The 18,265-nt window shown below is 38.1% G+C and overlaps 1 protein-coding gene across 13 annotated transcripts in view; it reads left to right on the forward strand.

The window, feature by feature from the left end:
- Nucleotides 1-18,265, forward strand: part of ANKS1B (ankyrin repeat and sterile alpha motif domain containing 1B) — a 443,348-nt gene that overhangs the window by 207,014 nt on the left and 218,069 nt on the right. For all 13 annotated transcript variants that reach the window (XM_030002651.2, XM_030002653.2, XM_030002652.2 and 10 more), the window contains 2 exons: nt 11,935-12,518; nt 14,424-14,496. In XM_030002651.2, coding sequence (XP_029858511.1) covers nt 11,935-12,518; nt 14,424-14,496 — 657 coding nt within the window. The remainder of the gene's footprint in view (nt 1-11,934; nt 12,519-14,423; nt 14,497-18,265) is intronic.

Below are 18,265 nucleotides of genomic sequence, written 5' to 3' on the forward strand. Positions count from 1 at the left end.
AAAACTCTGGTGTGCCCAATCGACAAACCTATTGCTGTGAACAGAACTTCATTGTTTGTTGTTTTCAGTACAAAGGAAGTCCGGGTATCTCCTGTGGACCTGCCACTAGAGGAAGGTCCTAGTGATCCACTGGATTAGGAATAAAATGATGGGTCCGAGGAGGTCCAACAGATTGTGATTCATCCAATGAAAAAAAGTTGCCATCTCTGTCATTTCCATTCTCGGCTCCCCTGATCTTTGAGGGAGATAGCTGAGTTTACCAAATTGTTTCAAATGTAAGTCTTCTAACTGTTGGTTCGGTCTACAAAGATTTTGAAGGGATTCTTCTGAAGAAGAATAGAAAAATTAGATGATGGTGATCCCCTAATTATTTCTCTGCATTCGTACAAGTGTCCACTTCATAGTAGCCTGTCTGAATAGCAGTCACAGCTGTACAAAGCTTTTAGGAAATCTGTACTACTTTTTCGACTCTCCTCTATCCCTGCCCTCTTAGATATACAGTCCCTCTTTAAAAATGCTATCACTTTAAACTGTTACATATTACAGTTCATAAATATGGATTATTCCATGAAATTTTTGAGCTTTCGTAGTTGCAATTCCCTGCCCTTTGTCAGAGTTCTTTCTCTTATGGCAAGTGTAATCTTCCTCAGCTTCATCTGATGTTTCCAGCTGAAAATGGGAATCCCTGGTTGTGAGACTGGTAAACCAAGACAGAATTCACAACTCTGCAGGAGGTATATGTTCATGTATCAGCTTACCTGGTATTCACAGGGAAATTCCCTGTTGATGCAGATTCTGCCCATCTACATATCAACAAAACAGGATCACAGTGACCTTTTCTCTCCTCAGCTGTTCCTCAGGTGAAATGTAAGCACACTTGCTTAAACAGCAGAAATACATATATGATAGGAAGATCAGGTCTGGCTGATCTGAGTCCTTAATTTGGAGGTAAACATAATTATCGGTTTGTTCATCGGTCTTCATACTGGGTGAAACACAAATAAATTAGAGCAGAATGAAGCAATAATAACATTCTAGGCCTGTCTTGCTTCAGGTATTTTGGATTTAAGGACCTGATGAACTTGTTATAACCTATACTGAAGCATTTATTTCCTCTGACACTGTAGATAAAAACTAGCTAACTCTGAAAATAAGTTGCTTTCTAAATCCAAAGTATCTAATTACACAGTAAGGAAGTTTCATGTACTTATTAAAGATGGGCCAACAACTGGATGGGGTTCTCTGGGGAGGAAGGATTTTCTACAACCTATTCTTCCTGATATTCTGATCAGGCTGTTTCCTGAGCAGAATCTGGGCTATCAATTATGGACCTATAATGAGATAATTCCCACCAATATTAGTGTATTTTCTGATCCCTTAGAGTCACATTCGGTTTTCCTATTTACAGTTCTAGACTCTTAAAACGACTTTATTCATGTATTTCTACCACTCTGGGGGATATTTTTGAAAGCTGTACTATCTTAAATCCTTTTAGCTTGGTAAATTAGTCCTCTTTATTCGACTATGCTAATATTTATTGTCATCATGCACATTATTCCACCTATCTGAGAAAATGTTATTCTCAGTAGGTGTAACATATTTGAAAAGCATAGCTATTTGGTGCCTTAGGGAAGTATCCACGTGATGTGTTTCAGAGAGGAAAGCTGACCCTTACATTGCAGAGATGTATCAACCTTTCGTGAATGGCAGAATTCTGCAGAAGCAACTGAAGATGTTACCAGCGCCTCCTTGTCATTGCACTTCTTCCATAGGTGGGCACTCCCAGATCTGGCTTCAGCAGAAAGGTTTCTGTGAGAACTTTCTAAGCCATCTCGAGCAAAATAAGCCAGATGAACTCAACTACCCAAACTGGCCCAGCTGATTTGCCCTAAGCAGATCAGAGGCTGTTCCTACAAACAGCTCTGGCAGTGGAGCTGCTGAATGATACCTTCTGGCTGAAGAGCAGCAGGGTGAGTGGTAATGTTTTCTGTTGCCACAGCTATTCGCTAAATGAAACTCTGTCTTCTAACTTTCACGTGAGCCTAACAGAAGATAAATCATTCAGAATTTCTATGTGTAGCCCTTGCGTTGTGTGACTTTTCAACCAGTTATGTAAGTGGGGTTTTAATTGGATTAAACTTTGCCTCTCTGTATCAAACTCTGTAGTTCAGAAATGTAGATGGCAGACCCTCTGTTTCTAACCAAGAGAACTGACCTATATTTGGAAATAGCAAAGAAATATCTCTGTGGGAGCTTCTGACCAGCAACTAGTTGATGATTCAGACAGTCTTTCACAATCATATTTTTTATTATTTATTTTTATTTATTTAATATGAGAGCTTACTAAAGTGTCATTTGTGATGGAGCCTGAAAGTTGATAATTGCCTTCCAGGTTCATTCACTGCTCTTCCATGTCTGAGCTATTGTAGTCTAATGCTCGTTTTTCCTATAACTAAATCTGAAATAGAACAAGTGCTTTTCTGCATCCTAGTAGCTTACTAAATCTACGCATTGACTCTCCTAGCAGTCATAGTTAATTCCTAGCAGGTTAATTCTATGTTCCAAGTGCACATATGTTTCTAAAATGTCCTGAGCTGATATCTGGGGTCAGCCAGCCTTTCATGCTGTGTGCCACTCAGGTGATCTGGCTTCTTAACTTGATGGCTACTTTGGTAGAAGTATCCAACAATCATTACTTGAAATGCTGACAAGTTTTCAATTCCTATCTAAAGTAAGTGTATCTGAGTCATCTGAAGTGGGGTATATGCACATATGCAATTATCTATTCTACAAGAATGGATTCTTTGAGATCTGTTGTTTACATGGGTACTACCATCAGTACTCCTTGTCTGCTACCATTTGATCCCTAAGAAACAATTCAAGTGCCTAAACAGAGATGTCTAGACCAATTTGGACACTCCAGATAGCCTTTCTGGCTTCTTGCTACTTTTCCAGAAAGACCCAGGTTTCCAATAAGTTGTGTGTCATGTCTCAGCCCTTACAGTCACCTTGGATACCCTACTGTATCTAGAATAGCTATATATGTCTGTATTTAGTCACCTGAATCTCTTTCCTTCTTTTCACAAAATCTGCTTTTAAGCATCCTGTGTGACATTACTTTTTGAAGTAACTACAGTTATTTGTGAAAAGTAAACATCTTTTAGAGATTGTCAATCTGCCTAGAAAATTCATATTCTTAGCTAAATTCTTTTGCACATAATTGTTTAGATTGAATTTTTTTTAATATCATTTATGCTTTGTAAATACTTTTCAAAAGAATTTATATGGTTATCCTTTCACACTTGCAACCCCCAAATAAATCATTAGGGGAAAATGAAGATGGAGAATCTATTTTTTTATTCCTTAATTTTCCCCACCCACTAGTTATAATAAAAAAATATGTAGTGAGTTGCAAGCTTGCTAAAAGACTGATTTTTAGCGATTAGTTTCAAAACAGTTACATGTAAGTAGTTATATAAAATTTCAGTAAATGTTCCACAGAGTTGAAAAACTTTGCAGTTCTGGACGTAATCTTCCATGACTGCATATATCTACATCTGGACTGTGATTCTACAGCCATAGGTATTTTCTAGACATTTTTAATATTTATACACTTTCTATCCTTACAGCTTTGTTTCTACTACCTAAGAAGAAATTTTGCAAAAGTTAAATGAGGCCATTTGGGATGGGGGGGGGGGGGGGGCACACATGCGCTTTATTTTACTTTATTTCTTATGAAAGCACTGATTCCATTCTTGCTGGCTTTGAAACATAATTATAAGGTGAAACAGAACATAGATGAGCTTGTATGTGGAATGAGGAGAGACAAACTACTTTGTATCACATCTTAAATATCTTAAAAATACTGCTCAGATCAGAAATATGTTCTTTACCAAGGTTAGGAGAGACAGAAATGTATGATCAGTACAAGTGCCAGAACATATATTTTGTATACTTTCTGCTTTTGTCTCATGCTTGGGGGAACTGAATCGTTACTTAGGCAAATCCTTCCTTCCAAACAGAAGTGTTGAAATTGTTGAGCAATATCTCCTTTTAGAAACAGCATTCTAAAAATCATCCATTATTTTTCTAGTCTCTTTTGCCTTGACAATTAGTAAGTTTTGTTCCCAGTTGGTGGAGGACTTTGTCATTCCTTCTTTGCATTTGATATATGAAATATCAGGAGTGGAACAATTAACGAAGTTTCATTAGAGTCTTCAACAAAAGGGTACGGTTTCAGGAGCTCATCTGTCACATTCATATTGCTTTGTGCTGATTTTGGTTATTAAGTGTCACCAAATTTTCCTCTTATATTACTCTTCCCTGCTGTACTACATTGTCAAATTAACATGTACTCTCTGAGCACAGCCACAACCCACTCAACTGCTAGCTTTCTCCTGCAAGAAGAGATTACCACAGAATTTCTCAATGCAATTATATGTGATCTTTCTGCAAAATTACATTTTGCATCAGTTTCCATTCATTTCTCAGAATTTCTTATGAAAGATTGCTTGAGTGTTACAAAGGAATACTGGCTTTTTTAAATTTTTTGCTGCATGGTAGAGTTGAAATATTCTAGTAGAATTTTAGCTTGAATGTGGGTGTTGAATTACTCCAGTGTTTCACCTGGGGCATGTTGAACATTATTTTATCTGCCTGAAATTTTTAGTCCATAAACATGTTAACATGTTAGTTTTCTGAAGGATTCTTATTCTGACGAGTAGGTACAAGACAGATTCTTGTGCTGCAAAATGTGATGGTTCATGGGAGGCTGTCTGTCATTAAGATGTCTAGGAAGCATGCCTTATATAGTCATAGAGAAAGAAATTCTCATGGAAACGGCATTATGGAGGTGGCAGCTGCAGCTCTATGTTTTTGTCTATGTTGAAATTTGCAGTTAAAGATTAACCCTGTATGTGATCTACGTAAAAATTACATTTATGTCCCCCTCAAATATGGAACATACTCTACAAGTATCAAAACAAATTTCTGAAAATGTACAGGAGAGTCCACACATCTATATAAGAGTTAAAATTAACTCTGTTTGCACCAGATTACACTGCTATTGCTGAAATTTTGGGCAAGACCTATATTTGGATATTATAATGTGGTTAGGATTAACAGTAATTACCAACTAATATCCTTTCTCACTGAAAGCTTTTTTTCTTCATTAGAGGCTGGCAAGCAATGTTCAGAAAGCTCCATACGGAACTGTCTTTTCCCCAAAATCTTTCTCATCTATTGCAGATCCTGATGGGTCATTGTGAAACAGATGCGTAGAATGTGGACAGTGAAACTACCAAGAAGGTAGCGATAGTGAGGCAGTAAAATCCTTCAGTACACAGTCCAGTGCAGCCTGGGATGTTAAGTGATGGAGTTGGCAGTTGTGAAGCTCGTAAGAGCAAACACATAATCCGCAGAGACTTTTACTGTGATTTCTAAGGGGCTGTACGGCTTTTTGAAGCTGGTAATGTTGGAACTTGGGCACGGAGCCTGGAGACTGCCAACACCAACCTTGCAAACCACCTTCTGGTGGCTCCTTTAGATTTAGGAGGAAGCAGAAGGAGACGCAGCAGTCTGGCTGGACACTGTTGCTCCTTTTCTGTTGTTGCTGGTGACAGTAGGAGCGCACATTCTTCATTAATTGCTTAGTAATTGTGTTGTTATATCTCCCACACAGGTCCGTGGTACCTTGCTATAACATTTACTAGAGTGAGAAAACATTGCGCTGCCTCATCAAAGATATCTGCAGCCAACATACTGCCATCAAAGAGCTGGAGCTTGGTCAGAGCACCATGTTGTTTTCTGTGTGAAATAATGCCTTCCTGAATATTGCTACTTCAGTTTTTATACACTATGATTTTTCTGTCTTATACCTTTTCTTGCTGATCATCCCATTTTATATCACTTTGGGAATACAACCAGTATCATCGCTACTGGAGGTATTCTAGTGTGTCCAAAGCAATCTTTATCATGCAAATAAGATGATTTCTTTGCTTACCACCCTTCTATGAGAGGGTACTCTCCAAATATCACTCAGCTGTGACTGTTAATCAGCCAACCGAGTGTGTGGAAAAGGGAGTTGAGAATACATTTTGGGGAAGATGTTACACATGTGCAGAGTGTGCTGCTAAAAACGTCTTTCTGGATCAAGTGATAACAGAACTTGAATAGATTAATAGTGCAGGTGTCACGATACAGTTGTTACCATAGCTATAGAACAAATTTCTAGTGGATTTTTTATTTTACATTAGAAAGTTGTGCCATGGCAACAGCAATGCCTGTTAAAGATGTAACTCTGTCATTATAATTTATCTATTACAGCTCTTTTCATTACTATTATTAACAACTGTTATTCTCCTGAATGTACTTTAGTTTTGAACATGGAATCTCTTGAGATACAAATGTGAATAAGCTGATTTCCAACTTTACATGAATGCAAAATTCACAGTATTTAGTATGCTCCTGCTTTTCTTCATGTTCTCTGCAGTCTTGGAGTCAGATTCAGAAAATAGATACGTGAGTTTAATGAAGCATCTGTAAATTATAACTCTCAAATACTGAAAGTGAGAAATTGTATTCCACAGAGTTCTATATATGTACCACAAGCAACAGTGCTGGGGTGCACCAGTGTGTTAATAAATAGCTGATTGAATTGCAGCCCACTGCCTAAATGCCAGTTTGGTTGTATATAAACTGGTGATAATAGCAATATGTATCTGTGGCTTCTAGATTATGGCAGAACTGAATTTATTTGTAGTTCCAATTGTAAATGTTTTCCATGCAACACAGATATGGCAGTATTACAGTGATTTTCAGAAGTGATCCACTCAGATGGGTAAGCTCTGCATGCACTTGTAATAATATAAACAGGTGACATTTTTACAAATCTTTAGTGTTCTGGTATTTAGAATACTATTTACAAGTGAAAACATAAGGTGGTAGGACAAGCAGTATCTGCTGAGGAAGCAAGATCTCTTTCTGTTGACTTTTTCTTAAGAATACAAAAATTAATGTTCTTGCAAAAAGAAGAAAAAATACTTTATCTTAAACAGAAAACTTCTCTCCATTGGGATTCAATCCAAGAGCTTGAACTTCTCCACCTATTTGCTCTCCCTGGTATCCCCATGCTCTTTGTTAAAGTCTGTTCTCAGACTTACTCAAAAGCCCATGAGAAAGCAAAACTGGTATCATTAACTTACTGTTCACTGAGCATAGACCTATGCAGTGTAATTGCATATCATATCGTTTCTTAGTGCCAGTTAAGTTGGTTGAAACAAATAAAAAAGCATCTAATGAAAAGGTTCAAAAGCATATGATAAAGTTAGGGAATAGGACGCAATAGGAATGGAGAGCCTGAATTTCTCAGATATATCAGTAGATTTTGGATTAATTCTAACGACACAGGACATTGATCATCAGTATAGACAACTTAATGAAAGGATTTTTTTCAATGCACAGCAGTATTCAAAGAAGAAGAATAATTTTGATATGTTTAAAACCAGACAGAAAATAATACATAAAATATCACATTTTGTGCATCACTAATAAGCCTCAGAAGAAATATTGATTTCAGTATCAGTTGTCTTAAAATTTATAGCAGAAATATGCAACAATAAAAAGACACCAATCTCAGATATGGGTAATTATTAAAAGCTAAGGAAGGATTTTTTTTTTCTTTTTTTTTTTTTTTTTTTTTTAGGTAAAGTTGCCTATTTTAGCAAGGATACAGAAGAAGTATTATATTATCCTGTTTAGAGTTTTTCATACTTTAAGTTCTTGAGACTGAGATCTTGGATGTTCACCTAAGCAATGAAGACATGTAGTTGCAGTTTTAGATATGGTGCAGTTTGAAGAGGTTATGTAATCTCTCATGCTTCAGGTCTTAGGTCAACAAATACTGTCTTGGAATAAGAAAGAAAAGCGTACTCTGGCAAGTTATTTTATGACTATCTATTGCATGGATTATTTTTTTCCTTCTATGATTTCTTTAGAACAATACAGTGAGTGGTAGGCTACTATACTATTCAGAGCAGTGGTATAGTCCGTCTCTGTACTCTCATTATTCTCTGAACATAAAAGTATTAAGCATTAACTGCGTTAGGAAACTGAAATAATAATACAAATCTGTATTAAAAGAGCACTAGACTTAACAGTTATCAATTCAAAAGTCAAAAAATTCAGAATTATAATTGGATCATTGAAGTGGTGGTTGGAAGAGAGGTCTGGAGGTCATCTAGTCCATCTTCCTGTTTGGAGCAGGACTGTCATCATCAGAGCAGACCTGACTTTTCCTAGCCAGGTCTTAAAACCTCCAAGGATGGAGATGCCACCTCTCTGGACAACCTGTTGTAGGGCTGCAGTGCAGCATGCACTTGCTTCTTGCTGCTTGCAATGGTGCTCGCTTCTTAACCTTTATCATGACCACATACTTTTTCTTCCCTGACAATCCCAGTCTTCTTCATTGCCCAATATACATGTGGTTTGCATTGCTCAAAATCATGGGGTGAAGAAGGCATAGCTATGAGATCTGTGCTTCCTTTGTCGTATAATTAACAAAGCTCTTGGTTAAAGCAAAAGGTATCAAAGAAAAGATCTGACAGCTGAGGCAGCTGAACACCGCACAGACAATGCTCTATCTCTGCCAGAGCTTTTGTTATGCTGATCAAGACAGACCAAACTTTATCCAAGTAGTCATTAACAGGGTTCCATGTTTTTTCAAATGCTGAATTTGAGACATTAGAGGTCTGACCTATAGAACTATTGAAGTCAATAACAACTGTGCTTTGAAAATATTCTGTGTTATACAATATTAAGTACTCTGAACAAAGCAAATCTTAAAGAATTTCAAATTGGATGCCCAAAATTTTTGGACATTTTCAGCATTATCTACTTGTGCCTTATCTCCCATTTATCAAATTAGGATGTTATCACATTACAGCCTCACCCTAGATATGTGTGTTCATATTTGTGAACCCCTTAGATAATGGGCATCATAAAAAATCTGAGGAGCTGCTGAATAACTTGATATTCAAAGAATTTGAATGCTGTGCAGTAAATAGGTAATAGGACAACTTTTTTTGAACAAGGAGAATATAAAATGTTGAAGAGCTTCTCCTTCACTGAGCAAACTTCATTCTGAACACTAAATGAAACAGGCAGTGGTTTTTTGAAAAATAGTAGATGATCATATAAAATGTGAAATACAATGCTGCTAACACATAAGAAGACTAAAGGTTGCACAGGCAACCTTTGTTTTCATCTTTCCTGGCTTCCTTAAAGTGTTCGTGTACGTATTTTAAAGAAGAAAGTTGTACCTACAGTAGAATATATATACTTATATATGCACAATACAATAACTGTACTGAAAGATCAAGCTGAAAATGTTCATACAATATACTTAGAGTCTCTGAATACATTCCAAACTGCTGCCACTTCAACTAACAATAACCAAAAGTAATGTTTTGATATGTTGTCACTGCCTTGCTGCTAGAAAGTGAGACGCACACACACACACACTTTCTAGTGGTCACTACATCTATTTAGTGACCACAGAGGAATGGGAGTTCTCAGAAACAACGTCTTCTGTTTACAGTAGTAAACTGAACAAATCAGGGCATGAGACAACACTGGTGCTTGGCAGTCTGTACTGTTAAATTGGTGTGTGGGTTTTGGCAAGGTTTGGGCAGTACTGAATGGTACCCACCCAGGCAGCACCCAGGCACAGCACAAGTTTTAGCTGAGGCCAGAGACCGTTCCCAGTAATTGTTTGGATGGGCCAGCTCTGTCTTGAGAAGCAGGAGAGTTTAGCTTAAAGGATGTGAGCCTAGTAATTCCTTTAGTTCCCAATAGTTGTTGGCTGGTTTTATTTAGTAGTATAGATGTAGCAAAGACATTAGTGAAGATAATGTAGCTATTAGTGAAATCCTTGCAATCCAGGTGTCTAAGCTTTTCTTTTTCCTGATTTGTTCTTCTTTCTTACTTTGTCCTGACAAAAACATTTCTCTCTTAAATGAGTTCAATAGATAGCTGTAAAACACATCTCTGGAACAGCAGAATAGGATTCAGTTCGTGATTAAGACATCTAAATGTAGGTATCTGAACACAAACTGGATGCTGTCTCCCCTTATAGTCATTGGCAGTCTAGTCAATACAGTTAGCGGAGTACAGGGAGTGATTCACCTGACCAGCCACAACATCCAGTGAGCAGCGTCACTCTCTAGGATCCACTGACTTTATCAATCTGATCTCTGACTATGGTGGGAGTTTACATACTTCTTACCCCTGTAGATATGCAAAATGAGATGTCATAATCTGGTGTGGAATCCCAGCTACTGAGTTTTTCATGCAAGAGAAAAACACCAGAGTCAATCATTGTTTGCATCATTTATTTTTCATTTTAAATTCACCTTCAAATTTGCAGACATACAGTTAATTCAGCAACTTTCAGAAATCAAAGAAAGTGAGAATGTCCTGTGTCCTCCTCTTCCCCTGCTTTTTTCCCCCAAATGCACTTTTCTGGTGTTATTGATTCCTTAAGCTCTGTCATGTCCTACATTCAACCTTTTGCCATAACACCCCACATCTCTTTAGTTGCAAAATGTCTTAAGTGTATATTCTAGTCAGTGGTTTCCCAAAGAAGAAAAGTAGATTTTCTAGGTTGCACTCCTAATCTTGATTAGAATTTTATTGTGATACTTTAACAAATAAGAAAAACATGTGATTTTACATTTTTAAGCTGCTGACTAGTAAAAAAGCTGATGGTGTTTTGAAGTACACACCAAAATCCTTCTTCTATCATTCATATAATCAAATACCGCTTCCTTTTAGAAGTGATATTTTGAGATTTGTGGGGGTTTTTTACAAGCAGATATTTTAGCAAATAGGAGGAAACTGCTCAGTTTCTTTGCAAATTATGACGTGATGCTATGTTTGATTCCTTCTGGTAGCTAGTGCTGTACGTACAGTCCTACAGTTAGAGTCTGCATATGAACATACAACTTCTAGCAGGAATGAGATGAATGTATTTAACTTTAATGAAGTAGTTATAGAGATGTGACTGTTAGTGGAAACACAGTTATTCTGAGTAGAATATGCTAACTTAATGCTGTGTGGATAGAGTTCTGCTACACACACCAACACTTTAAATGAGGCAGCACAGGTAGAAAAAGTATCTTTTTTTTTTTTCCCCTCCTAGTCCTTACAGCCACAGACATAAAAAGAGCTATAAATTTTTAATAATCCACTCTGAACTGTGCCAAAAAGTGCATTTTTTTTTCTGTAGATTCTTTTGTGTGTGTGTGTGTGTGTTAAATTGCATATAAAACTTGTTTCAAAAAGTCTTGATTTCCTATTCATTTTTTTCAGTGGTTACTATTACTCTGAATCTATTCTCGAAAGTTCCCAGAAATAAAAACAATGCTCAGATCTAGTCTTTAGAGACTGTCAGTAAAAAGGCATCATAGTGTAAATTCACTATTATTATAATGACTATAAAAAGAAGAGTTACTAACAATACTCCTGACAATAATGGTTCTTCATGTGTTTTACTACCTACAAACTAACTAGCTAATTCATCATACTAAACTGTATAATTTGTACACATTTCAACTCAATAACAAATTAAGAGACACCATCAAGTTGATGGAATAGCAATGACCTATTTTATTTTATAGATTTGTTTTTTCCTGGAATTTATGTGTAGCACTGAGTGTTTTCAGCTGTTTTTCAACCAGTCAGGATAAAATAGTCAAGTTTAGGGACAGAATTGTTTTTTAAGAGACTAATAAATCAATTCATGGCGTAAGCGTCTTTTGTTTCTATACAGAAGAAAGAACCAAGCAGCATACCAAAGTCATTTTGCGGAGAGTAAGGGTTTTGCTGTTTGTGGTATTTTATCGCCCTGTTTTTTCACAAGGTACTCTCTCGTTTCAGAGTGTCTTTGCCAGGGAGAAACATCCACCGAAAGTGAGCTTCCTGAAGGACACCCCGCTGAGCAGTTTGCAGGTTTACTTCATGGATCATCACCTGTGTGTGACCCACCTGAAAATCCACTCCAGCTGTACAGCAAAGCAAACCGGTGCGGTGGTCCACTGGAGAAAAGCATTTTGAGCAAGAGCACAGCGCAGCAGATACAGCTACGGAAAGAAAGCAACGCTGATCCTCCCGTTAAGAAAAAAAAGCCACCAGTTGTAAACAGAACCATATTTCATACTAAAACTAAACCAGTCGAAAATCATACATTGGTTGGCACGTCAGCAAGGATAAGTGAACAATGGGTTATTACCGCTGGGGGATTTGTGGAGCGAGCGTGCACACTTGGGAGAATACGGTCGTTACCAAAGACTTTGCTTGAAATGCATTTGTGCAAAAATGTTTCAAAATCTGATTCTAATCTTATCACCCATCCACCAAATGACAAAAAAGCAAGAAGCAACTGGAGTGAACCCACACCAAACCAACAGTGCTCCAAAGGGAATTCAGAGAGAACACCTTCCTTTACATCAGAATGGGAAGAAGTAAGTTTTGTTCATTTTTAAGTACAAGCAAACATATGGTGTTGTGAAAATGCTGTTATTGTTATCAGTTTCAGACATAAAATAAAAAGTGAATCTTCCACACTGCAAATCCTCAGAGAATATGTCATAGTGTAATGCATGGTAGTTTGACAGCTGGCACAAAATGCCATGCATTTCTGTTCAAAATGCTGCACACTTAATGAAGTCTATTGTTTCCATAGTGAATGAAGTTAACCAGAAGTAATTCTACAATTTGTTGTGACATTGAAATTATTTTCTACTAAAGCCCGAGCCACTGACACTAATAAAATTGGTAAAATTCGTAGTAGCTATGCCCATTATTTACATATTTGCTAATTAATTCCCACTATGGTGATGCCTGCCAGCAAGAGATAAAAGGGCAGGAATGGAGAGTCTAAGATTTTTAGGTTGATTATGCATTCTACAAACCCCCCCTATCTAACATATATCCTCTAACTGGTATGTAGCCTGTGTACAGAATGCTTGGCATATACCTGACTCTTGGGTGAAGTGGGAATACACTTATAGCTACGATGAATTCGGGACTATTAAAAGAAATGTCCACACTGAGTTTGTAGTGCACATGCTTGCTCATACAAGAGACTTCATTTTAGTTTTAGAACTAGATTTAAAATAATTTTTAGACACCTTATTTTTAATTTTTTTTTTCTCCTGTGCTAAATTTCAAGAATGTAAATGATTCTTCATAGACACAAAAGTTCCCATCTTACTGAGGTAAATTAAGAGTGGGAAATGTTTAGATCTTTACTGCTATTACAGAGAAGCAAGAATTTCCCTTTAAAACAACTGCTATGGGGAAATGTATATATCTCCAGAGTGCTATTTTATTTCAGAAAGACCCCAGAGCTTGTTTGTGTGATTGGTTATTTTTGTAGAAAATGGTTTCCAGCTTATCTAAATGTTGGGTTTGATAGGGCATCCGAAGGTAGTTGTTGTTGTAAAGGAGATACTTTCTCAGCTGAAAGATGCTTAAGATCAGGTTTTGATCTCAATAACTTGGATATATTGTTATGAAATATTGATACCAGTCAGGTCCAAGTTTGTCTTTTTAGGGGGACATCAAGGTTTGATCTTAAGAGTAAGAAAAATGTAGTTTATTTAAAAAAAAAAAGTTATGAATTTTAAATCTGCAGGTGCTGACATAATTCCCAGATTTTCTTCTGTCACCAGCGACTAATACATAGTTTTTAAAAAGGAGACAGTTTTCCTAATAGTCCTAATATTAAGCTCAGTAAAACCTGGTTCTCTGTGTCTGCATCCTTAGACAACGCCAGCCTTTTGATTCACTTTTTGTTTTGTCCTGTTCTTATGGCAAATAAAATAGTGTTCACATAGTAAGTTCAATGTAATTTAGCAGTGTGCAAATGAGTTTTGGGATCAATGTAGTGCTGTTTCACAAACACCACCATTCTGCAGTATGTGGGACACAGCTATGTTTCATACCTATTCACTGGCCTTGGGGCAGATGGAAAAAAGGGAGCTAGGAAATTCTCAGGAAATCTTAATTGAACAATTGCTTTAGTACTTTATAACACACAAAGCAATATTCTTATGTGTTAATATTACCGCTTAAATGGACCTCTAGTGGTTATACCTAGATGACCAGAGTTGTCAGTATGAAAGGAACTGTACTGTAGAAAAAGAAATACTAGTCTCAAGCTTTAGCTTTTGCTAACATAGAAATGTTGCAAAATAAAAATCAGTGGAGAAATTAATTGTCTACCTTTTGATTTCTGCACTTTGCAATTTTGATTGTTGTTTTCCTAATGAGAGTAATAATGCTATAAATTTATGCATGCAAAACTAAAATAAAGTAACAAAGATGGGGCCCATCAATTGTTTTCACTGTTCTCTCTTTTGTAGATTGATAAAATCATGAGTTCAATAGATGCTGGAATTAATACTGGACTGGGGGAGATGAATGATCACACTACAAGTAAGGAAAAACAACTGTTGTTTAATTTTGACTTAAATGTCTATAGGGAAACTGTGGATAAGATATTGCTAACTAACCCACTGTGTTGAAATAATTTGTAGGTATTTGTATAACCATGAACAGAATCAATGTTGTTTACTGTTAGAGATGCATTAGGCCCAGTATCCTGGAGCTGTTACTTTAAATAGCATATTGGAGTCATTAATGTTGTTTTGAAATCTTACCAGAAAAAATATTCCATTAATGTCTTTGTACTGAAGCCTTTCTACTAGGGGGATATTTTTCAATCTTTTTTAGCTGAGTTTTTGTTTGGAATGATGGGACCCTGAGTATATCCAATAGCTACTGACACTTTTTAAAGCATTATATTATCTAATGCTGCTTTGAGCAAATATTTGGCACAAGGCTGAAAATGTTGCTGATAGCCAGTGACTGGTGTTAGCGATGATGGGAAAATTTGCAAACCTCCCCTACCACGGTGAATTCTAAGAACTCTAAGTCATGACTAGCCTCTTGGTTTGTCAGCATAAACCTGTGCAACTGTGCTAGTAAGAATTTTGGAAGTATTTTACTATGTCTTCTTCCTAACACATGGAAGGAAAACTGAGTTTTATGTCCAAATAATTTGGTCTTGAGGCAAAGCTATGTGAACTCACCTGTACTGATACATCCTTGCTAGCAACTGCATGCAGTTACTTGGGTTTATGTATTGGGCAGGAGACTATGTACCTTATCGCTTAAAATTTAAAAAGAAAAGTATTTTAACAACCGTCCCTTTCACGGAGCATTGTACCTGTACAGGACAAAACCGTGTCTTACCAATTAGAGTTGACACAGCTGTTTTAACAGTAGCTGGACAGTGAGAAGGGAATCTAGGAAAAAGAGAAAATAACTGCTGTGAATACAAATATAATTGCAGATCAAACAAGCAGATTCAGATTATTTTTTTCTAAAGGAGTAAGGGGCAATATTATGAAAAGTGCTAGACATGTTGTCCTGGCAGGCTACCTTTTTCTTTCTGAAACTTACAGTGTTGAAAAGAATTATTCATAGAGAAGCTCTAGGTTAGGAGATAGTTAATAATCTCTGAAGATATTATAAGTAATTCAGGATTTGCTGCTTACTATTTTTTATCATGGTAGTTGTACTGGGTCTGGCTGAGATGGAGTTAATTTTCCCCACAGCAGCCCTCATAGTGCTGTGCTCTGTAGTGGTAGCTAGAAAGGTGTTGGTAACACACCAGCGTTTTGCCTACTCGCACAGCATCAAGGCTGTCGTTCCAACATTCCCCCTCACCAGCAAGCTGGGGGTAGGCAAGATTTTGGGAGGGGACACAGCCAGGACAGCTGACCCAAACTGACCAAAGGGATAGTCCAGACCATAGGACGTCTGCTCAGCAATAAAAGCTAAGAGAAAGGGTGGGGGGGATTTGTTATTATGACGTTTGTCTTCTGGAGCAACCGCTATGTACACTGAAGCCCTACTTCCCGGGAAGTGGCTGGACATCTCCTGCTGATGGGAAGTAGGGAGTAAATATTTTGTTTTCCTTTGGTTCCACACGTGGCCTTTGCTTTTGCTTTATTAAACTGCCTTTATCTTGACCCACGAGGGGTTTTTTTCCCATCTCATTTTCTCCCCTCCCCATCCTGCTGAGGAAGGGAGTGATAGAGCGGCTTGGTGGGCATCTGGTGTCCAGCCAGGGTCAACCCCCCAAAGTCCTTTTTGGTGCCCAATGGAGGGCTGCAGGAATTCGAGACAAGGAGAGTAATTGGGAGAGGTAACAGGCAAAACATGGACCGAACAATGTTAGAGATCGGGATGATTGTGGGGAATCTCAATTGTTGTAATTGTGGTGAAGAGACAAGGGGTGGATTGTGTGTAAATTGTCCACTTTCATTCAGTGTTGTAATGACATTTTGATTTTGGTGTGGGAATCTTTTTTCTGGTGATGTGAGTGAAGTTTGTGAATATTGTGTGAAGAATGTGGATTTTAATGACAATTCTTAAATATGTGATTCACAGAGGCGAGGGGTGGAATGTATTGGGTTTGCATGGAAAGGTTTTGGTATCGGGAGGGGCTACAGGGGTGGCCTCTGTGAGAAGCTGCTAGAAGATTGCCCTGTGTCTGATAGAGCCAATGCCAGCCGGCTCCAAGTCGGACCTGCCGCTGGCCAAGGCCGAGCCCATCAGCAGTGGTGGTAGTGCCTCTGGAAGAACATAGTTAAGAAGGGGGAATAGTTGCTGTGGAACAGAAACTGCAGCCAGGAAAGAAGAATGAGAATATGTGAGAGAAACAATTCTGCAGACCCCCTGGTCAGTGCAGAAGGAGGGGAGGAGATGCTCCAGGCACCAGAGCAGAGATTCCCCTGCAGCCCGTGGGGAAGACCACGGTGAGGCAGGCTGTCCCCATGCAGCCCAGGGAGGTCCACGGTGGAGCAGATCTCCACCTGCAGCCCGGGGAGGTCCACGGGGGAGCAGACGCCCTGTGGACCCATGGAGAGAGGAGCCCACACTGGAGCAGGTTTTGTGGCAGGACTTGTGACCCCGTGGGGGACCCACGCTGGAGCAGGCTGTGCCTGAAGGACTGCAGCCTGTGGGAAGGACTCACGAGAATTCGGGAGTGACGTTAAGCCCAGGAAGAAGGGAGGGGTGGGGGGAAGGTGTTTTAAGGTTTGGGTTTATTTCTCCTTCTCCTACTCTGATTTGATTGGTAGTAAATTAAACTAATTTGCCCAGGTCAAGTCTGTTTTGCCCGTGACAGTAATTGGTGAGTGATCTCTCCCTGTCCTTATCTCGACTCATGAGCCTTTCATTATATTTTCTCTCCCCTGACCAGCTGAGGAGGGGAGCGATAGAGCGGCTTTGGTGGGCACCTGCATCCAGGCAGAGCCAACCCACCACAGTAGTACACAGGCACCAAATGCAACATCAGACAAAAGCGAGTGTGCGTACGCAAATTTGCATAACTTAGTGATGTATAAGCACTACTCTTTCCCTTCCTATGACTGATCACTGCTTTGCTTTTTCTACTTTTTTCTTTTAAGATCAGAAAATATCTCAGACTCTTGTCATCAGCCATTTTGTGGCTTCTGCATGCATTATTTTTCTTGGCATTCAAATGTGGCATTTGGTTCTTCAGCTCTTTCAGTTGGCAGGAGATCCACTCTTTTCTTCACTTCTTCTTTTCCCAGAGGGGACTCTGAGTCCCAACTTTTTTTCTATTCGTTGTGCAGCTTCCTGCAAACGAACACGTTTTCTTTTATGTCAATTCTTAATGGTCTTTAGCTAGTTTAGAACGATAATCTGATTCTGCTCTTAATGAAGAAATCAAGCTATGTACTCTTAATCAAAATACAACTACTTTTCTTTAAGTCAATTTTGCTGTACATACAGACTGGACTAAAGACGTTTCTTTCTGCTATAGAGCTGGTGTATATGCAGGCTCACATGTATGTTTTCCACTTTTCATACCTTTATGCCTTTTCCAGGTTCAGTCAAACACAGATTAGGCAGCAAAGGGAACTATTATAATATCAAATGCATTAAATGCATTAGACCAAACATGTTATATTTCAAGTATATTCTTATTGTTTTATTAACAAAGTAATAGGGTTATCTAGCAGAAAATAAGGAGTCTTTATTTCTCACCATTAGACTGGAGTAACCAATCAAGCGGAGACTTGTTGCAGTGATATTTATATATTTAACAACAGGTTTTACTTGACTTAAGATTTTAGCTTCTGTTAATTACCACTTATTAACTACCACA

Source organism: Aquila chrysaetos, chromosome 26 (genome assembly GCF_900496995.4).
Source record: "Aquila chrysaetos chrysaetos chromosome 26, bAquChr1.4, whole genome shotgun sequence".
Lineage (NCBI taxonomy): Eukaryota > Metazoa > Chordata > Aves > Accipitriformes > Accipitridae > Aquila > Aquila chrysaetos.